The sequence below is a fragment of the Polypterus senegalus genome, chromosome 4 (genome assembly GCF_016835505.1).
Source record: "Polypterus senegalus isolate Bchr_013 chromosome 4, ASM1683550v1, whole genome shotgun sequence".
Classification (NCBI taxonomy): Eukaryota; Metazoa; Chordata; class Cladistia; order Polypteriformes; family Polypteridae; genus Polypterus; species Polypterus senegalus.
Window position 1 is genome coordinate 107,826,204 of NC_053157.1, and position 23,939 is coordinate 107,850,142.

Sequence of the window (23,939 nt, forward strand, 5' to 3'; positions counted from 1 at the left end):
CCCAAAACATGTAGCCTAGTGAAGCTGGTGCTCGATTGCAATGATTGCAGGTTGGACTTTGCCCTTGAAACATTTAGGAAAATTTTAATGAAGATCTGCTTGATATAAATTTTTATGTTGAATAATTGAATGCTTTGCGCATATGGAGCTAGAGTGAATTCTGTACTTGGCTGCCTTCCAGGCCTTTTCTGAAGTGTTGAGCAAGAGATCCTTTTCCCACTGTACTTTGAGATCTTTGAAAGAAAGGGACTTTAAAATGGTTTTATATATTATAGAAATGCTGTCTGAGTCTTCCCCGAAACAGGAGGGAGGTGAGGAAAATTGGTCAGATTTTGTTTAGCAAACTTTCTAATTTGGAGATAATGGAAAAATGTGTTGATGGGAAACTAAATTTACAGTGTGTTCATAGAATGCAAAGACATTATTTATATACAAATCTCTAAATCAGTGTTTCTCAACCCTTAAGTATTTGCGACTCGAGTTTTCATAACAGTTTTAATCGCGCCCCCCCCCACATTTTTTTGAAATGTAGATGCAAATTATACCTACTTAACTTTTATCAACATTTATCTAATTCTATATTCGTTGTTCTAGTGTCAGAATGTAGTTTAATATAATTTGTTTTTGTTTCAACAGATGTTTTTTTTTTCATATTTTTGATTCTTGTTTTCTTTTTTTCACATCTTCGCACCCCCCTTTTTGTTAATTTGCGCCCCACAGGTTGAGAACCACTGCTCTAAATGATTTAATCCCATACATTTTCCAAACATTAAAAACTATTTAAGTTCGACAGGCTGGAAAAGGTAGTTATTATGTAGAGGTGCCACAGATAAAATGTTCTCTAACATGAAGTGCTTCCTACATTGGTTCCATATTCTGAGTGAATGAAGGACAATTGGATTGTTAGTATATTGAAGATATCTTGCATTTACTGGTGTTCAAAGCAAGGAATATAAAGAGGTACTGCAGGATTTCATTTCTATTGCATACTAAGCTAGTATGTGTTCATCTATTTGTGTGAATGTCCAGGTTTTTGTAGCTTGTATTGAAAATTATGTAGAGCCATGCCGCCTTCCGATTTTGGTCATTGTAGGGTTGCCCTTTGGATGCATGGATATTTCAAATTCTAAATAAATGAGGTTATGATTTGATCTAATTTCTTAAAAAATGATTTGTTAATATATATGGGGACGTTTTGAAATAGAAACAGAAGCTTAGGGAGGATATTCATCTTGATAGTGTTAATTCTCCTTGCTAAAGTAAGATGGAGGGTAAACCATCTATGCATATCTTGTTTAATTTTGTCCATGCAAACATGAAAATTTTGTTTGTTTGTTTTGAAAAAGAGCTTTATATTTACTTGTGATGTTTACCCCTAGATATTTAAACTGATCTGCAATGATAAAAGGGAAGGTGTCCAATTTATTGCTGTTTGCTAGAGAATTAACTGGAAAAATTAGGCTTCAATTTAATTTTGAGTCTAGATATGTTTTGAAATTCTGCTAGTACAGTTAGGGCTGCAGGCACTGAATTTTGTGGGTCTGATATGTACAGTACCATATCATCTGCATATAATGATATTTTCTGTTCAAGTCCTTCTCTGAAAATCCCTTTTATCGCTGATGCATTTTGAAAGTAAACAGACACTGGCTCAATGGTTTATTGCAAATAGCAGTGGTAATAAGGGTCATCCTTTTCTAGTACTGTATTCTACTTTGAAGTAGTCTGAGATAGTGCTGTTAATACAAACTGAAGCTCCTGGACTGGTATATATGCAAAACCAAACCCAAATTTATGCAAAGTGGTGAATAGGTAATCTCATTCAACCATATCAAATGACTTTATGGGTGAAAATATTACATTAAATAGGAGTCGAAAATTGGTAGCCAAATGTCTATCCTTAATAAATCTGGTTTGGTCTTGTGATATTACTGAAGGGAGTACTTTCTCAATTCTTCTAGTTAGGACTTTGGAGAGTATCTTAACATCATTATTCAGAAGTGAAATTTCTCTGTATGACGCACATTGTAAGTCTTATTTTTCTTAGGAAAAATGGTAATTAATGCTTGGCAAAAAGTATAAGGTAGAATTTTATTGTCTCTAGCTTCTATAAAAGTTGCTAATTAAAAAAAATATATAAAATTCAGCAGGGTAGCCCTCATGCTTTCCCAATCTGAAGTGAGTTTATAGTGTCAAGTAATTCTGATAGTGTCAGAGATTTACCCAATTTCATCTGCACTGAGAGTATCTAGCTGTGATATCTGTAATGTATTAAAAAACACATTCGATTGTACCTTGTATTCTTTAAACTGAGTAGAATGCAAGGACTTGTAGTCGTCTCTAAATGTGTGCATTATATTTTTATGACCAATGATTGTATCTCTGTCTCTGTTGGTGATTACTGATACTGCATTGCAAACTTCCTGCTTGTGGATTTGTTGAGCTAGATCTTATTAGCCTTCTCTCCGTGTTCATAGTATTGATGTCGTGATTTTAAAAATAGTTTTTCTGTTTCTTTTGTTGTCAAAAGGTTAAGTTCTGTTTGCAATACCTGCCATTTCCTAAAAAATGCCTCATCTGGAGACCTTGCATGTTCTTGATCTATTCTGGTTATTTCACTGATTAACTCTGAGGCCTTCTTGGCCTTTATTTTTGTGGGAGAGATGCGAGATAACCTGTCCACTTAAAAATGCCTTCAGAGTTTCCCAGAGTATTCCAACAGAAACTTCTGAGGAAGCATTTGTCTCTAAAAAAAATCAATTTGCTTGGATATAAATTCTGTACAGATCTTGTCAGATAATAACACAAGGTTAAGACGCCAGCTGCGAGATGAATATGTGGGGCATATTTAATGTGAGCTCCATAATCAGAGGGCATTGTCAGAGATAACAATAACATCATATTTGCAAGATTTGATTTCGGGCAAGAAATTATTATCTATAAAGAAAAAATCAATTCTTGAGTAACAATGATGTACTGGTGAGAAGAAGGAATCTACTCTTAAGTATTGTTTTGGAAATCTCCATGGGTCTGATAAGTTATGATCACTTTAAAACCGTGTGGTTATTTTTGCAGTATTAGATGTTGCCCCTGTAGCTGAAGACCTATCCAGGTCTGGATTTAAAACACAATTAGTCTTTGGCCGTTGTAATTTTGTGAGTGTTCAAGTTAGGAATTTATGCAAATACATTTTGGATAAAGTCTCTATCATCCACATTTGGTGCGTAGATATTTTTCAAAATCACATATCACCCTTCAGGACCAGATACTACACCTGATACTGCAAATTAAATTGTTCTATAAATTAAGATTCCCATTCCTTTAGTTTTCTTTGTATAGCTGGAGTGGAATATTTGGCCAGTCCAGTCTCTCTGCAACTGTAACAGATCCTTGCTGATTAAGTGAGTCTCCTGTAAAAATACTATATTGCCGTTTAGACCTTTTAGGTGGTAGAATACTTTCTTTTTTTTTTAATTTGTGATTAAGACATTCCAGCTCACAAAGTTCACTGTTTGGTCAGAGACATTACTTCTGAACTTTTGTTGTCATTTTATAATTTTAAATTAAGGTTGTACATTATTGCATATAATAGATTTAACCTTAATTTCCAGTATTGCCATGAGTTATGGCTATGAAGCCTATTGTTATGTTGGTGCTTACAATTGTGGGGATGAAAAGGATAGAACAGAAGTAGCTTGCCCTCTTTCTCTCCTCCCCCCATAGTCACATTCTGATGGGTTGTAAACATATTCCTCTTTGTCCCAGGAACTTTTCTCACAGGTTTTTCCCTGTGGACTTAGGCATCCTACTTCTAATTCTTTGTTCTATCTGGTGATATTCTGTTGTTGATTCAAATACTTATCCCTTTAAATCTCTCCTCCTTACATCGCAGCTCCTAAGAGCAGATCCTTAACAGTTTAGATAGTTTAGTTTCTGCTAAAGTCTGTTCCAATTTGGGTTTAACCAAACATCCAACAAGTCAATTGATCACTTGTTTACTTCTGTTCAGTATTTTAAATGCTGAATATGTGCTACTCTGTGATGTTGCCACTGCCTTTGCTTTTCTCTATTTTGACTTGCGCCTTTATTAGGACAGGTAAAACCTCAGTAGGCATCTGTTAATATTTCCTTTCTCTTGTTCTGTCTTAGAATTTTTAGGTGACTCTGCATAAAATGTGAAAAGCACTTGTGCACTGTTATATCTGCCTTTCTACCCATCTAACTGTCCGTGTAAAACCTCTTGATTCCCAGTGGACCAATTTCAATACTTGGTATACTTATTCATAAAGAAAATTTGTTAGGAAAGTTTACATTCAGGTATCTCTACTAGTGTGTATGTACACATTTTTGAAATGTAAAAAACTTCCTTTTAAGCAGCATTGCCGGTCTTAAAAAAGAAAAAAACATTCAGATGTAATAAATTTCACACTTGCCCTCAATTCAAAAATGATATTACCTCAAGCTTCATGAAACACTATAATTCAACTTCCATTCTCTATTCTTCTCTTTTCACACTCTTTCTATTCTACCTCCTTGCCCGTCAAGTTTTGGCTAGCTCAGGTCCTGAATCCATGAGCTAGACAAGGTACAGTGTTTAAACCCTACCCCAGAGGTCATGAGCAGCCTCAGAAATTCTTGCGGCTATATCACCAGATTTCCTTCTGCTGTCCCCAGGTATCCCTTTATTTCTGAGGCTTAATTTCAAGGTAAAGGGCCAGACACACTTAGTAGCTTTGTTAATGTAGGAGTCCAGGGCCTTAGAGAAAGCAGTAGAACTTGTCATGTATGTTGCCCAAGAAGTGAACATATACCAGAATGTGGTACGGTGGTGTGAATGGTGGCAGAGAGGTTTCCATCAGTAGTGATGAGAAAAGCAGGCAAGGTAAAATTGGATTCATTAAAGGTAGACACTTAATATCCAATCTTTGGTGACACTTATTTGTATTATATTCACATACAGAATTTGACTTCGCAGTTCTTACTACATTGAATACAGAATTAGCCTTTGAAAGGGTTGACTGGGGTTATTTGTTTACTACACTGTGCAAACCTGGGTTTTTCCAATATGTCTGCATTAACTTTATACTACTGTAGAAGCCTCAGTCCATATTAGTAATATGAACTTGAATTACTTCAAATGGTGTCCTTTATCAGCAATGCCTTTTGTGACTGTCATTGAACCATGACCTGTTTATTGCCAGAATCAACAATAAAGGGGATGATAAGGAAAAGTATATGTCGAAGATATGATGGTTTATATGCTAGGCCCAAAATCATCCATGACTTGAGTGCTAAACCTTATGCAATTCTCCTAGCAGATCATTGGATTTAAAATTAATTTGAATAAAAGCTTTTTCTGGTGAATTTTCTGACAGTTCCAGATCTGGGTGGGTAACTTTTTTTTCTGATTGTAGCAGAACGATATAAATATCTGGCAATAATTATTACAAGGAAATGTAAGGGTCGTTTTAAACACAATTTTGGTAGTATGATAGAAAACGTCAAAAAAGGTGTTAGTATTTGGTCCATCCTCCATCTGTCTGTCACTGGGAGAATCAATATTGTCAAGGGAAATCTACAGAGATTTAAAGTAGTACACAGCATGGGACAACCTAACCTTGTTCAGTTCTATTCCTGAACTGCCAGCATGTGTACAACAAAATATTGGAAACTACCCCAAGTCCATAAAATCTAAACCTAACTGGTCTGCAATGAAAGAAATCCTGCTCTAAACCTTCTTTGTATTCTCTGCTCTGTGCTCCAGTCAACGCTAATTATAGTCAATTTATTAGTAATCCAGTGGTTAACCATTAACTAAAGATATGAAACCAGTGTAGGATACATTTTAAGGCAGAGAAGCTCTTATTTTTTGCCCCAATACATGATATTTACCTGTTGCAGCCATTTTCTAACCTATGCAGTACTATGAAAGATGTGCAAAATTTTGATGTTTAAAGATTTTTATATTGATAATGTATTTGAATAATTTTAACAATCAAGCTTTGAATTTAAACTTCCAGCTTCACACTTTTTTTCTCTACACAAATTACAAACTTTGTTTAAAGCAACCTATCCAGCCTCCCACACCTTTCATCTGTATCTGTCCCTTATACTAGTCTGGATGAAAATTCAGGAAAGCAATGGAATTAACCAATTTGTAAAATAAATCCTAGTTTAATATGCACCAAGCATCCCATAATTAAACTAAGATTTTTTTATTGATCACATACATTTCTTTTAAAATTGTCTAAAATGTACTTAGGGCAATATCCAACCTGTGAGCAAAGTCAAACTGCCTGCATACTAGGCCACGTGTTTAAGGAATAGCCTACAATTGGACAACTCCTTAGAAACATTTTAATTTAATATATTATATAACAGTACTTGCACAAAGACTTGTTTTCCTCACATTGACGAATCCCATCAACCTTCTATTACTCGGTGAGAAAGAGATGCACTGTATTTTCTCAAATTATAAAAAATTTAAATTCTGTTTATGAGGATCTGTTCAAATGTTTTTCAGAACTTAGAAGAAACCCATCAATATAATTCTAAAGTAAACTTGCCAGTTCATGAGTGGCACTTTTTTATTCCACTTGCTGTTTGATTATATACAAAAACTATTTTACATGAGGCTCTCTATTTGCATTGCTGTCTTTTCCAAGTGGGGACTGAATGTTCATTTTCTAAAGATATCAAGTTTTTCACTTTTGTGTTTTGCTTTTAAATGAAAGAAATTTGAAATAAATCAAAAAATAAAATGATTGCTATAATCATATGACCAAGACCCGTGGCGTCACATCTTGGAGGTTGCTCTGCCTGAACTAGGATGCTATCTTTCCACTACACAATGCTTATTTTCACCTGGACAAAGCTGGCAACTCTGTGAAGGTTATGTTTTTTTTCAATTCTCTCGTGTCTTCAGTGTTATCCAGCTATCCTTGTTAGAGTTAAGGTCCGAGATATGTGGGTGGGTTAGCCTGTGGTGCCCTAGATAATGAATTATCTGTCTGGCAAACCACAGTTTGTGAGGCTCAAGGACTGTGTCTCAGATATGGATGTGAACAACACTGGACCACCACAAGGTGCTGTCTCCTTTTCTGTTCACTCTGCACACCTCAGACTATAAATATAATACCAGGTTGTGACACTTAAAGACAATCTCAAGTGACTCTGCAGTTGTGGGATGTCTTGATAAGGGGAATAAGACAGAGTATAGGAGTCAGGTGGAGAATGAATTTCCTGCAACTTTACATCAGCAAAACCAAGTAACTAGTTATTGACAATACTAAGAAAGGACAGTGCACCCTTTTTTCTTAGGAGACCGCATTCCTTTTTCTATCCATCTATCTTAGAAGACATCTTTTCTCTTTACCCCAAATAGCAAGATAGAGCAACAGGGCAATCAATTTAGTCATACAAATTTATCTATCTATCCATCCATCCATCCATCCATCCAATGCTTCTCCAGTAAGAAAAAACGTTAATCAAATATTTTATTCTTTTAATAAAGAAATTTTACAAAAATATCAATAGATTATATTTCCTATACATTCTTTTGGACAGTTAAAGAAACACAATGTTATGTTGTGATAAAACATAAGTTTCTAAGGTGAATTTTTACATCTCGGGTTAATTTAGTGACAATTGCATTTTTTGTGTTAAAATATTGGAGGCTCCACAAGTGCTTTTTTTACACTTGGGCCATCTACATAGATCTTTTTGTATTATTTATATTATTGTATTAGATGTCAATGTCATATCTGCTTTCTGTGATGTTCACGGTGGCAACATGTTTAGATACAGGAGGTGCTAATTTATATTCCAGCTGTATCACAATCAGCTGCAAATGGCTGTAGTTCAAGCCAGAGATCACAGTTTAATGAGGCCATAAACACAATAACAAAATATTATCTTAACATTTTTCAAACTCAATACTCTCTAAACCTTAGATGTTCCTTGATGCACTGTCCATGAAAACTACAAATAGGAGACAGGGCTAGATGTACCATTGGTGGAGTCCTGTGATTTCATTGAACTTTTTTAAAAGCAAGTATTTAAAAATAACTTTGGCTCTTCAAAAACAGGGACTGAATTGCCTGTTGCAACGATTCCAGAACTCCATAATAATATATTACAGGATATGTAGTCAAAGTTTTTTCTAAGTCCCACAAAGAGCATGTAGACAGGATTGGCAGACTCGTATGACTTCTAAAATATCTGCAAGGGATGCAAGCTGACCATTCAACAGCCAGGATGAAATTTGTATTGTTGAGATCATTGCCTCTGTTCTGTGTGTGACACATCTGTTTGCAGCCACCTTCACTTATTAATTGGCTTTTCCCCAAGAACTCGTTTTCCTGACACATTCCAAAGACATGCAGTCACACTGCCTAGTGATTCTAAGATGTTCTAGTGTAAGTAAGTGTTAGTGTTTTTATGAGAGCGCCTTGAGATAGACTTCATCTTGTCCAGGTTTGTTTCTTAACTGGTTTCTGATTATGGTGAAACAGGATTCAGACACCTTTACCCCGTATTCGAATAACCATGTTAAAAAATGAATACATGCATTTGTCCTTAGCTAAATATATAGAAAAAACTTTAGCTTTATTTTTGGCATTGTTTTTGATAGTTTTTTATGGCAGGGATGGCTAATTATAATTTGCTCTTAAATGGAAAACCCAAATATTGGTGCCACATTAAAATTAAGTGATAACATTTCTCTGAGTAGTTACATTTCAAATTCCTAATGGGTTGTTTATCCAAATAATTATAACAGGAGTTTTTCTAGTTCATGGTGGTTTAAACACAAACAAAAGTAAACCTAGCCGAAAAGTGACAATTCCTTAATGAAATGAAGAAAGGCAGTATCCAAGTAATATCATGATAACTGCAATTGTTTTAGTATTTAATTTTGCATTAAACTCGTATATCAGAAAATTCCTTTTTTTACCCTCTTAGTGTGCTTAAATAGAGAAAGGCTGATGTTAGGTGAAATTCTGTAATAAAATATATTATTGTGTGCTTTCTTTTTTTTAGGTTTACTTACTCCATTTGGATTTACTTACTGAATGAATGTAAACAAAAGCTTTGTGGAATTATTCATTTCATAAATTTAAACAATTTATATGACACCCCTATGTTATCAGTAAACGAATCAGGTAAGCACTGTATTGTCTATATTCTTGTTTTTTCATCAAAATATTTTTACTTTTCAGTTTATATACTGTTTTATATTGTGCATACTGTATGTTGTTTATTTTATTTATAGTATCAGACCTATAGTAACTTTACACATTCATCTAATTGTAGGTTGTTTCTTTTCTGTGTTACATGAACACCTCTTTAGACTTGCTTGTTTTCTAGTTATTATGTGAGCAAGATATAAAATTAGTATTATCCTTTTAGTTAGTCTTTTTTCTTTTCATTTTGAATATAATTTATACCAATGATAAACAAGTAGTCAGCTGTTAAATTTAAAATGTACTGTTTTAATTTTGCACCTAAATTCAAATGGAAGATCATAGGTTTCTTTCCTGTTTTCTAGGTGATTTAATAGTCCAGGTTCATCATGCTTCAGGCAATGATGGAGCTTTTAAGAGTTATCCAAGACTTTCTTTGAGAAAATGGTATCGCCTTGATCTTTCTTTTGATGCAGCAAAGGTTATTTTGTTTTAAATTATTAATATATCAAATTTAATTCACATTTAAATTTAATAACTTAAATGGAGTTTAAAATTCCAAATTTGATATATTATTGCAGTGCTTGCTTGGATGGTGCATTTGGATGATAAAAATTCATTTGGTATTGTCCATGGTACCACTTAAAGACCTCATTTCTGGTCAGTGTCTTGCATGTATGTTCATGTACTGAATGTTTCAGTAATAACATTTAATTGTACTAATAATAACATATTACAGTTATATGAAAACTCATCAACATACAATTCTGTAAGGTTGTTTCAACTTGTCTGTCAATCTTCCCTTACGTATAAAACAGGCTGGGTGGATGGATATCAAACATGAAACATGGAATGGGCACAGCACAGCAAAAATATCTTAGACATATATTTGTCTTGCCCATATGGGACATTTTGAAAACATTAAACATTTATTTGTAAAGAGCTTATGATAATAATATAAAACGGTAAAATGTGCCATTTACTTCAAAGAACATGTTTGAATTAGAGCTTCATAAATTAGGGACTATTTGGTACATCCCCAAAAATGTCAAATGTCAAAATAATTTCAGTGATCAAATGACCCAAAAACCATGCTCTCTCAGCATTTAAGTGTTTTAGTGGTGTAAATCATGGTGGGAAAATGAAGCTTAACTTAACCTAAAATCAAGTAGTTGTGGATAAATAAAACTGTAGCTTAGTACAGTATATGTGTGAATTTGTTTCATTTCAGGCAGGTTGTAATGAAGAAGGGGCCTCCGTTGCCTCAAAATCTTGCATATTGTAATCAGTTCAGTTAGCCAATAAAAGGTGTAATTTTGTTTGACTTCTCATTGCATACATAATGGCTAACAAAGAATTTGTTCAAGCCCAAAGCTTTTTTAAAACAGTATGAGCCCAGCAACAATATGTTCAAATGGGTTGGACAATTGTAATATGTTTAAAATGTTTTAAATTGTACTTGATGACAGAAATAATTGATTTGTGTCTAAAAAAAGCAGCAGCTGTTACATAATACTGTAATAATTTCAGAAAATTACTTCTAGGATTTTTTTTTGTTCTGGGACTATAAGTCTAATTATTTGAAAACCTTCCTTATACAGTATATGCTACACTATATGGCCATAAGTATGTGGACACCCCACAAAGTTACTTGTTCAGGTGGTTCTGCCACACCCATTTTTAGCAGGTGTATAAAGTCAAGTACACAGCCATGCAGTCTCCTTTGACAAACATTGGCAGTAGAATGGGTCATACTGAAGAGCTTGTGACTACCACAAATTTTGACTCTGCTCAATGTACCCAGTCAACAGTAATTGCAATTATTGTGAACTGGAAGCAACTAGGAGCAACCACAGAGTGGTAGATGCAAACTCACTGAATGGAACAGCTGAGTGCTGAAGCAAATAACATACAAATCACCGATCCTTTATTGCATCACTCACAACAGTGTTCCATGCTGCCTCTCAAAGTAACATCAGTAAAAAAACTGTACACTGGGAGCTTTGTGAAATGGGATTCCATGACCGGGTAGCTGTACACAAGCCTCAGATCACTATGCACAATGCTAAGTGTCGACTGGAATGGTGTAAAGCACACCGTAATTGGACTGTGGAGCAGTGGAAATTTGTTCTTTTGAGTGAGGAATCACACTTCACTATCTGGCCATCTGATGGATGAACCTGGTTTTGGCAAATGACAGAACACTTCCTTCAGCACGGTAGGGTGTCTACTGTAAAGTTTGGTGGAGGAGAGATAATGGTATGGGGCTGTTTATTAGAGTTTGGGTTAGGCCCATTGGTTTCAGTGAAGGGAGCTATCAATACTACAGCATACAAAGACATTTTCGAAAATTGTGGGCTTCCAACTTTGTGGAAATAGTTCAAGAAATACACTTTTCTGTTCTAGGATGTAAAACTGTGCACAAAGTCAAGCCCATAAAGACAAGGTTTCCAAAGTTTGGTGTGAAAGAACTTTAGTGCCCCGCGCAAAGCCCTTACCTCAACCCTAGTGCACACCTATGGGATGAATGGGAATATCAAATGAGAGCCAGGTCTTCTCATCCAATATCAGTACCTGACCTCACAAATTCTGTTTTAGCTGAATGGGGCAAATTCTCACAGGCACACTGCAAACTCTTGTGGAAAGCTTTCCCAGAAGAGTGGGGGTTGTTTTAGTCATTTGGTGGGTTAGGGGGATAAACTCTATATTAATTTCTACGATTTCTGAATGGGATTTCCAAGAAGTTCATATAGGTGCGATAATCAGGCGTCCACATACTTTTGGCCATATAGTGTATATTATGTCCTGCATTTTACAAAGGAAAATGTATTCAAAGACATACCGTATAATACCTAATTGAAGTTATATAATGAAGTAGTAATAGGAAATTAAGTGGCATAATAAATATCACATACTTGTAGTATAAAATATAATGAAATATTCCTAAAAATGTTTTAGAACTCTTTTTTTTTTTTTAATTCAAGGAAGTATATAATATCGAAATACTGTATACTCTTGTATTGGTTTATGATAAATACTGGCAATTGTCTTGGTTATAAACATTTTTTTCAGTCTAAAAAGAATTAATTCTGTAAAAACTACCACTTTTTTCTTCTTTTTTTATCTGTGTTTCTTCCTTATCCATGGCCAGTGAAGTGGAGGTGTATTTTTATTTCATTGCATCCTACTTAGGGAATCCATTCCTGGGCTCCCAATTTCTGGAAGCCCTGGATTCCCGGACATTTTTCATTCCCGGGAATGAAACTGCTGTAACTCCCGGGATATCGGGAACAGCCAAGCTCACATATATAGCGTGTAAAAATCGATTAAGAAATAACAGAGTTATAGTTTAAAATAATTAATTGACACGGTTTTTTGGCCCACGGTGTAGTGTGTTGCTGATTAATTCAGTCAACAACAGACCAGCAGCGGTCAGTCTCCCGGCTCCCACTAAGACTGTGCACAGTGGACTGGGAGGAGTCTGAACTCTGCAGCTCATGAATGCCGGGACGGAGCAGACTTCATTGACATCTGTCAGACAACAGCTTTGTGAAATGGCAATGCATCAGTCTGTTGCATCCGCATTATCTGTGCCAAGAAACTTGACATCACAGAATGATGACAAGAAACAGGACGCATCAGTAAAAGCTGAAATGGCGGTGTTTCAGAGCAAAGGCAAGCGCGGGCGTTGTTTAGAACAAGTGTATCAGTATCTGATGACTGTGCCACCTACCTCAGTGGAGGCAGAGCATGCTTTCTCAGTGGCTGCTGTACTCTGCACAAAGGTGCGCTCTTTGCCTGGACGACCGCATGCTGGACATGTTGTGTTTTCTATGCTCTTATTACCACAACTAACTAGATACATGTACTTATATGACAGCATGAACTGCTTGTAGATAAGGCTAGTCTTTAATTGGTGTCAACACATTGCAGTAGTTTTGTTAAAAATAAGTGTTGGTCGTTCAAAAACTGTTCACATATGAGATGCCCGTGCACTGTGTCATCCCCGGGAGCCCAAGATTCCCAGGAATGACATGTAGGATTCCTGAATTCCCTGGAATGGATAAACCCATCTGGGAATGGATTCCCAAGTCCTACTTCTGGCTATCTCCTTGACTTAACATCTATTCTGTTGTATACCATCGCTACCACATTTCTCCATTTTTTTCTCTGCTTGTCCTACTTTCCCTAATATGCTGTTTATCACACTGTCTTCCTCATGTTTTTCATAGGTGTTTAGCCCCCTGAAGTGTTGTCTCATGTCTCATCTTTCTAGTTTTTCCTTATATTTCTGTTTCTTTTCAATATTGCAGGTCTCGCTACCATCTTGCATATTTTTTTATTTTATCTATACCCTATTTTTTGTTATAGACTATTTCACTACACTTTCTCCAGTTTTTTCATCCCACTCAGATTCTCTTCTCAATTTCTGCCTCTGTCCTTTTGAACCATTTATTCTAACAACTAGAAGATCTCATCCTCTTCTTATCTGCACTTTTTGAGTTTTTGATCTACTTACAGTATCTTAAATCCATGTCCCTCTAGAGCCTCCCTTCATTGCTCTAATTCTATTTCCAGCTGGTCCCTTCAACTTTCATGTTGGTCAAGACTATCTGCCAAAAGCATTAACTATGGAGGGTCTTCTTTCTTTTCTTGGCTAATGTCATTTACAGTAATACTATATATAATAATGGGCATAATACCAAACCCTGATGTAATCCCACTCTCACTTCAGATTTATATATATCATACAAATAGTTCCAGCAAGACAAAAATTATAAAGCCTAATTGTTTCGAAATTGCAAGCATTTTGTAAAGCGGTTAAGAGGTTTACAGTTTATCAATGGCTTTGTTAGATTTTAAAGATTAAACCAGTTGATTTTCTTTTTATTTATTTACATTTTGCAGGCAACATTAACAGTTTCATCATGGAAAAATATGAAGGAAACAACAGATCATATTTTCATATACCAGTAAGTTAGTTCATTTATAAAATATAGTAAGGCAACAAAGGAAAACGTACCATTTTAGAACATAAATCAAAAGAAGTGTTCATGTAAAAATAAAGCAAAAATAGGAGATCTGAAATAAGATAATTTTTTAGAAAGCTGTAGAAATCTGAATTTTTAAGGATCACCACCTGCACTTTATAAAAAATATTTAATGAATGATGTCATCATCTATAAAACTACAAACTAGACTATATTACAACATAAATTTCAGGCAGAAAAGACTATCACTAAGCTGCTTCTACTTTTTCTGCTATTCTTAAAATATTTTTAATAAATCCAAACTGATAGTTTGCTATCGAAATGGTTTTAATTGCCACGAGCATATTAATAAAGACACAATACTGTGTTAACACAACCAACTTTTGCATTACATTGAATTTAATATTAGAAATGTATGTCATTTATATTGTATTTACAGATTTGTTCATTAGACATGTTGATACATAATAAACATAATAAATGTTGCACTTGCCTGAATTAATTATCGATTTATAGAGGCATATCATAATGACATTAGTTATGTCTTTTCATGAACCATGTCAGTAATATTGGTAAGAACTGTTTAAATTTTTCTTTGGATTAGGTCAATTTAGCTTTCAACACCAAGTTTATCCAGCTCATGGTAGGAACCAGCCATGGGCCAGTCCATTACGAGGTAAAGTCTTGCATATTCAGACACACTTACGCAAACTGGGCCCATCTGTAGTTGCTAATAAGCCTAACCCATAGTTTTGAGATTTGAGAGGAAAACCAGAGTAAGCAAAGAAAACTACACATAAACACAAGTAAATGCTGTATTTCATTTGAGTAAAATTATATTAATAATTATATTTTACTCACAATCATTTTTAACAAGTTCCAATCACTTTCTTTTTCATCATTAACAGATGTAAAACTATTTAAAGAATGCTATCATTACCTTGCTATATACAGTATATTCAAGAAATCAACCCATTACATTCTAGCACCATGGCATTTTAGACAAAACAATCACCCTGACAGAACACAAATAAAATGCCCAGGTTTTAATAATTTAATGCTAACAAATACTGTATATATAATTTGAATATATAAATCTAATTAATTTCAATAAAATGTATGCAAAAGAAAGCATATACTCAACATAAATTTTTGTTATATATTATTTACTACAATGGATGAACAGTTAATTTTTGTTAGAAATTCTTAAGATCCAATTTTGTTTAATTTTATTTCATTTTCTGAAAAATATTTTTATTTTGTGTTTTTTCATGGTCACAGCCATTGTGAGTGTGTTTGGTCACCATGATAATGTATAGTTTCTGTGTATGTGATCATTTATATCCATGATAATACTGGATGGCAGCTCACAATATGAAAGCATTTATAATTTGAAAAACTACCAAAAAAAAAAAAAAGACTAGCAAGTGATTAATGCTCAAGCAATTAAAGAAAAAAACTTTTAGGAAGATCTTTGTGGTTCAGAGTTTTGACAGTGGTTTTTAGTTATCATTTTGGTTTCGGTATTGATCCCAAAAAGAAATTTGTGTAACAGACCTTCGCTTAGACTTTTGACTACTCTCTGCCTTGTTCCAAATAAATCATGTTTAGTTTGACTAGAATTTCTGTTTAATTTGACCATAAAAATAGCAATCTGTATAGGGCCCCCAATAATTTCTGGGACAAAGGCACATTTTTCATTGATTTACCCCTCAACTGCACAGTTTAAAATTACAAATCAGACGATTCAGATGTGATTAACACTAGAATTACCAGAGCCTACGAAAAAACTCATAGATTCGGCCCACCTTAAATCTGGTCGCACCTCTCCGTCACCGCCTTTTGTCCAGTAAATGTGCTGATAAAGACAAGCAGCAAGCAGCCTGCTATCCCATCCCCCCACCACTGCAGAACGTTCACAAAGTTCTCCCAGCTCATGCCTTGATTGATTATCTGGGAGTGAAGTGCTGGAGTTTTAGAGTGGAAATAATGGATCGTTATTTGGAACACATGCATTTCATGTGTATTTCGTTTCTACAATAATCTGTGTAAACACATTGTTAAAACAGAAACGTTTTTCATATTTTAGTAGTAAATGACAAAATGTTGGCATAAACTACATCATGTGTGAAGCCTGAGATCCAAAGATCAAATAAACACTTTCACAAAAGGTTCAAGGACAATACAACAGCTTCCGTGGCATAGCGGTAAGATTAGCTGACTTGTAATCAAGAGTCCCCGGTTCGATCCCGACTGCCTCTTATATTTGCCATTTTCAGTAGTGAGCTGCTCTTATTGTTAATATTATACAGTACATATATTTGGTTTGCGTCTGTAATAGATGGTGTACATTTATAGAACTTGTAAAAGTTACGTTTTTTTTTTTCCACTTTTATTCTCTCAGTCATGATCACAATACTGTACATACTACCACCCTAGGGATCTGACGCTGTTAAATGTTTATTTGAAACTGGGAATAACCATAAATGTGGGCGGTGTTTTGAGGCAAAGGAACTGGACATTCTCAGATCTGGAAGGAATAAAAGCTGACACGAAAACGCTGGTGAATCTGCCTTCTTCGTATCTCACCGTCACTTGATTTTTTTTAATTCAGTTTAATTGAGTGTTCCTTCTCACGCTGAATTAGTATGCACCTTATGGTCTAAAATGTCAAAAAAAACAAAAACAGAGACATAGGTATATAAGATATTTGGAATTATTCATTTTATGACCTGTATAGTACATTTTGGAAAACATTGTGGCACGGATGCAGCATTATTCATATTATTCATATTCATTCACATAACATCTTGCGCTTGTAATCGGTGACCGTTTTTTTTTTTTTCCCCCGATCTTGCCAGTGTCCACTTTTGGGTGCACAGTATTGTTTCTTTTGTATTCCAGGACATGCAGAGGAAAGAATAGTACAGAGAGATCAGTTCAGCACTATATGCAATCATCAAATTCAAATGTTAACAGTTCACACACACGCAAGGACCGTCCTTCCTACATTTACGACATGTGTACCTGTTGCAATGCGCACACTTCTCTCTATGCTGTCGTTTCTATTACACACCTGAAAAAAAGAGGCAATATATGTGAAATTTTGAAGAAATCGTTTTATGACCTGAATAGTACCAATCAGAAAACATCATTGCACAAATGTAATATTATTTGAAAACGAACAGCGTTTGATCGGGTGTGAATTTATACTGCCGCTGTTAGTTACAGCCAGATCAGGAGGGGGTTAGAGCTGATCGTGATTGAGAGAATAAAACTGAAAAAAGCTAACTTTTACAAGTACAATAAATTTATACCCAATGTCCCATATATTTGTCTGTTGCTTTTTTTTCTCCGTGCTGCATTGACATCGTGCACCAAAAGGCGTGAGCTTATTCAGTGTGTGCAGGAACACGCAGGGGGCCAGTTGCTGTGTACTTCAATATGCTGGCGACAATCAACACATATGTACTGTGCAAAGTATGCACGGGGGCCACTGAGAAAAGAAGTGTGTTCATGGCTCACCTTGCAGAGGAACTTCGTTGTCGCATATTACTAGAAAAGGCGATGGAGAAAGAAAAGGAGGATGCAACATCGACAAGCTTCTGTTCCAAGACAGCTGCTTTCCCCAGGAAAGTAAACTGAGTCAGTGTCAAGTGCCCTTTCAATGTAATAGAAACCACAGCATAGAAAGAAGTGTGCGCATTGCAACAGGTACACATGTCGTAAATGTAGGAAGTACGGTCCTTGTGTGTGTGTGAACTGTTAACATTTGAATTTGATGATTGCATATAGTGCTGAACTGACCTCTCTGTACTATACTTTCATTTGCATGTCCTGGAGTACAAAAGAAACAGCACTGTGCACACAAAAAGTGGACACTGACAAGATCAGGAAGAAATGTACTATACAGGTCATAAAATGAATAATTCCAAATATCATATACAGTATACCTATGTCTCAGGTTTTTTTTTTTGTTATTTTTTTTGACATCATAGACCATAAGATGCATACTAATTCAGCGTGAGCAGGAACACTCAATTAAACTGAATTAAAAAAAAATCAATTTAAAGTGAGATACGAAGAAGGCAGATTCACCAGCGTTTGCATGTCAGCTTTTATCCCTCCAGATCTGAGAATGTCCAGTTCCATTGCCTCAAAACACCACTCACATCTACAGTTATTCCCAGTTTCAAATAAAAACTAATGGCGTCAGATCCCTAGGGCAAGTAGTATGTATCATGATTGTGACTGAGAGAATAAAAGTGAAAAAAAGGTAACTTTTACAAGTCCTATAAATGTCCACATTATCACATTAGTTTTATATGTACACTAGTATTAAAGTCTATTCATTTTTATGTTTTCAGGTTCCAAGAAGATATTCATTTTAATGACACTTCTGGATATCTTGTACTTGGAGGAAGCAAGTACATGCCAAGTATAGAAGGATTTTTTGGTCCTACCAAATATTATCGCCTTAATTCCAAGCCATCCAGCATGGTAGGTTTATTATTTTGACCACTTTTATATTCATATTATGTTATTTTATCTATTCTGTGGCCTGTCCTTTTCCTCCCAAGTTTATTCCCCAGCAGAGTTTGTTACATAAAAACAAACACATTTTGGTACCATCCATCAGGTTTTTAGGTGATATTCATAAGTTACTAACTATATGAAATATTGTAACAATGATATGTCATTTGGAATATTTTTTGGAAAATCAAAACATATAAATCTCTTCACAAAGAAATGTCTGTTTGTAATAAGACCCTAGTGGAACTTCCTTGGCCATGATCTAGTTTGATTCATTTTTAAAAGCTTACTTGATTTACAGCTAATGGTATTCATAACTCTCTTCATCCTTGTGCATTGGTCTGAAACTCTTCTTCTCTCTTCTTTGTCTAGAGTTTTGAGACAATTGCTTCTGGTAGTCTGATGGAAAGGATTGATCTTTATTACCAGGAACGTGAACGTGTAAAAGCATTAACCCTTACATTTTTAAATGTACTTAAAGAAAGTAGATTTCTGAATGATCAGCGTAAGTAAAATTCTAAATAAAAGTACACCATTTATAAATGTGTGTGTGTGTGTACTGTATACTGTATATGTACAGTATATATATCTGTATATATGTTAGTGCAGAATATGTTTAATTACTGACTTTCGCTTAGATGGTAACTGGTTTTAGTAATTAATTTTCATTCAGTTATTCCTTAACACGTAGAATACCTGAAGCCTAGGAAAAAACTTGTAATCCCAGCCCACCTTAAATTCTTTTGCACCTCTCCATTGGTGTCTTTTGTTTTGAAAATATGTCGATCAGCACAAGCAGTAAGCAGCCTGCTATCCCATTCCAACCTTGACGGAGCTCAACTCGGGCAAAAAGTTCTCCCAGCTCAAGTCAAGGCTCCTTATATTTTTGTGAGGTGCATGGAGTTGTATAAAGTAAATAATATAGTATATATAGCGTTATTTGGAATACATGCATTTCATGCATGTTCTGTGTCTACAAAGATCTGGGTATGTGTAGGATGAAAGGAAATGTGAAGCATGAAATGCTGAACACATACCTAAAGCAGAAACTTTTTCCTTGTTATACTAATAATGACGTGAAGTGTATAATGTGTGAAGACTATGTTCCAGATATCAAATAAACACATAAGCTTTTATTCAAAAATATAAACAAAGTAAAAAAAAAATAAATAAATAAATTTGCATGTTCTTGTCGATGAATTACAAACCCAAGCTCAAATGTCAATCGACAGAAAGCTAATATTTATTCTTGGATGGTGCAGAGGTAAGGACTGCTGCCATATAACCAAAAGGTTGCTGGCTTTCCATAGAGAATGGCTTTATGCCTTTAAGTGCCTTGGCAAGAAACATGCTTAAATTACTCACAAATTTCAATTCCTAATTATCAACACATGTATTTTGTGAGTATACAGCAACCATAAATAATATATCATTTGTCTTTTTCAGTTATTTTCAGTTTACTCTCATTTTAGTTAGTTTAGAATGTTTTAAAAAAGTGTTGTCATTTTACATTGTGAGACTGAATCTGAAGCTATACAAAGGAGAGCCACCAGGTTTATCCTAAGATTTAAGGACATGTCCTACTGTGAAAGGCTCAGAGAATTAAACCTGTTTAGTTTTAAGCCAGTGTGGGAACCTAATCCAAGTCTTCAAAATTCTCAAGTGTAGCAATAAAATAGATCCAGGAGAATTTTTCAACTAAATGGTGAATCATGTACTTGACAGTACCAGTTGAAATTAGAGGGAAGCACATTTAAAACTGAAGCCACTTTATACAAAGAGTAATGGGAACCTGCAAAAAAGTACCCAGTCATCTAGTGGAAGTTGAAATTATGATAACCTTTAAAAGGTGTCTGGATGAGATATTGGGACATCTTTGCTATTAGCTAAACAAATAAGTTTGATGGACTTAATTGTCTTCTCTCATGTCAAATTTCTTATGTTTTTATATTTTTATATTACATTTATTATTTTTTCTCTATTTTAGCCTAAGCTAGGAAAATCTGCCTGATTTTAAATTTCAAGAAAGGGTTAACATTTCAATTCAAGTTATAAATGCTTGTGACCAAAATACTAAATACATTATACTTTAGAAGGTTTCACACTCTTATGTCAAGACTTAAGATACTGAGTAAATTGAACTATCTGAAAAAAAATATATGGATACAGAAGATTGCGCAAACTCAGGGCAAAAAGTAACAGTAATTTTAACTCATGTCTTTGTAGCTATCATACTCATAAACCGGTTTAACTGTTTAAATTTTACTTGGCAGAGTGTGTTTGATGAGTAACAGCTGTTGCTCCTTTTCTAATTATTTTGTATTTCATTGTTCTAAAGTTCAGAGTTAGCATGTTTTAATCTTTCCTCAGGTACCTGTGACGCCTCCTATTACTTTTTAAAAAACAAGTATGGCGAACTTCTTAGGTGTGGCAAACTTCTTTGGACATGGGAAATACAAACAAAATACAAAGAAGCTTTAGATCTTCTTGTTATTATAGAAAATGACTTATATTCAGGTATTAATTAACTAACATATTAATGTTTTTAGCTTATAAGGTTAGCAAAAACATGTTAGTGTTTGAAAGGTTAAACGTAACTTTTGCTTTCTCTAATCTAAAGATAAAGCTTGTGATTAATTAATTGTTAACATGTGATTGTTTGTTTATTTTTTCCCTAATTAATATCTTATCAATGTGTATATCCATCTGTTTTTAACACAATCGTTTTGAGATATTGATAGTGACAGATTTTGAAAAGCAAATTTGTTTTTCACAGACAAATATCTGTACTGTATATAAGCAACATTTGTCAAATAGTTTAGTGTATGAAGAAATTCATACATATGTACTGTATTGTAGCATACAAAATACCAGTAATTGGAGAAATATTTGTAGTTTTTTTAAGGTACACATTTGGTTTAAAATATTTTGACACATTTGTATTCATTTATGTGATCAGAGTGCATAAATTAAAAATCTTTATCTTCCATTTTCTCTTCAAAGGACCTTGGAATTCTGATATTATAAAAGAATTTGGTAAGAAGCTTCATGAAATGGCTGACAAAAAACTGAAGAGCCCAGGAGGTCTCAAGTTAGTAAACACCCTAATTCAGTCTTTGAAGGTTTCCAGCTTTTGTGGTTGTCATGATGCATCTTACTATTTGTCAGTCATTTATGAAACTGGTTTGGGAGTGCCAGCGGATTTCCAACAGGTAATTTTAAAATGATTTTTCAAGATTTTATGTATACTAACTACAAGTCAAAGTGATCTCTTAAACATATATAATACATAGTGCAGAAAGAATGTGAGACAACACCTTGTAATCATAATATGTTTTTAGTAAGGTCAATTAGGTTTGATTCTTGATTTAATTACTGTCTGTGAGGTACTCCAGTTTCTTCTCACATTCCGAAAGTGTTCTTGTAAGCAATTAAGAACGTACACATTTTGAGTGATAATGGAGAGTATTCTTTGGTAGACTGCTGATGCTGCTGGTATTGATGCCTTCTCACATTCCTTTAATGAATCTTAGGAGTATTTGAGAGAATGCATTATAGTGTTACATTTTTAAGCATCTAATATTATACTTCACAAAGCTTGGGCTAATGATAGACTCTGGCTTGAAGTACCTTCTACATATTTACTTATGCTCATGGGTATATACAGTTTGTGATAATATATTTCTGTTAATTAGTAATTGCATTTATATCCTATAATTTATTTTGCATATATAGGGGCATCTTTACGGTTTGGTTGGTGCTCAGGGTGATGACAAACTGAGTTTATTACATCTTGGTTATAAACATATTTTCGGGTTTGACGGATATCCCCAAGATTATGACCTATCCTACAGCTACTATAGTAATATTGGCCATCAAACTGCTTTGGATAAGTGGAAAGTAGAAAAAACACAGGTAAGACTTCCATCTAAAAGTGTAAAGATTCATTTTCTTCCTAAAATATATAGTCCTTGTGGTTTAAAATATTATACAGCACTTAATGAGAAACAAAGTATTTTATGTATATTTAGTATTCATTTCTGAAGTGTGTTTTTAATGTGACATATACTATGTCTATGGAAATGTTTAGCTGCAATTTCATAAATTAAATTAAAAGGAAAATCAGAAATATATTTACAAACACAAAGGGGAAGAAATTAGTTTATGTGTGAGGCAGTAGTGCTAAACACAACAATTTTGTTACATAGTGAAAAGCAGTTATTATTATTGATGTGACCACTTCTAATTTTTCTTAGAGATAATAAATATTTAGAAGGAAATCAAGTGGGAGATGTTCAACTGTATTTGAAGGGAATGGTCAGGTGAAAGCAAGGGTCAGGCATGAGAATGGCAATCAGACAGTAAAAAACATTCTACTTGGAAAAAATAAATTATCAGAAGTATAAAACTCTAATTATTCCATTCAGTTTGCATTTTTTATAGAACTTGTTTCTTCTGGGGACTCTTCACTCTATTTATCAATAGAGATTGAATGTATTCCACCACAAAGTTCAGGCTTAAATGACAAGGCAGCCAACAGGTCAAGCAGAATGCTTTTGTAGCTAGGCAGAGAAAAGGACTAAGCAAAGTTATAGACAGGACCAGGGGAAAAAATAGCCTTTAAGAGTTAATTCGGTAGGGCAGTTGTTTGACAGCACTGAAATAAGAAATCAGAAAATTGTAATGTGACTTAGGGGTGTGATATTGGCATATCATTTTATCTCTATATTTTCTGGGACTTTGATGCTAACGATAATTAGATAATATTTTGCATCCTTTAAAAATGTGTTTGTTAAAGTATTATTGATCTAGCTTGGTCTTGTTAATAGGATATTACTAATGAGATTATTCGAAATAACATTTGAGGAAAAACAGGTCTTATTTATTTATTTATTTAAAACTGAAGTAAAATAACACAAAAACATTAAAATCACCAGTCAAAGTATTACTCAGATCAGACAGTGCAAATTTGAATAAACCATTTAAAAGTGGCTTACATAATTTACATAAAAGACTTACAAAAGCTATTACAATGAGAGCACGTACCCTTAATATAAACAAGGTATGAGTCCAAAGGAAATAAAATACTAATCATAAATGAACTACAGGGTCTGAACATTACAGTTGGCTAAACATAAACTGCTCTGCTGTAAGGTGAATGGAGCAGCAAGAACAAAAATCTAACATACTGTACGATATTGTAAAAATGTAAAATTCTGTCAAATACAGCACA

General features: G+C 34.3%; 1 protein-coding gene across 1 annotated transcript in view; it reads left to right on the forward strand.

Annotated features, from left to right (window-relative positions):
• LOC120527565 (protein sel-1 homolog 3) overlaps positions 1–23,939 on the forward strand; it is a 69,074-nt gene that overhangs the window by 16,545 nt on the left and 28,590 nt on the right. The window contains exons 5-12 of the mRNA XM_039751131.1: positions 9,040–9,161; positions 9,548–9,663; positions 14,091–14,155; positions 18,541–18,673; positions 19,079–19,211; positions 21,077–21,223; positions 21,710–21,918; positions 22,442–22,621. Coding sequence (XP_039607065.1) covers positions 9,040–9,161; positions 9,548–9,663; positions 14,091–14,155; positions 18,541–18,673; positions 19,079–19,211; positions 21,077–21,223; positions 21,710–21,918; positions 22,442–22,621 — 1,105 coding nt within the window. The remainder of the gene's footprint in view (positions 1–9,039; positions 9,162–9,547; positions 9,664–14,090; positions 14,156–18,540; positions 18,674–19,078; positions 19,212–21,076; positions 21,224–21,709; positions 21,919–22,441; positions 22,622–23,939) is intronic.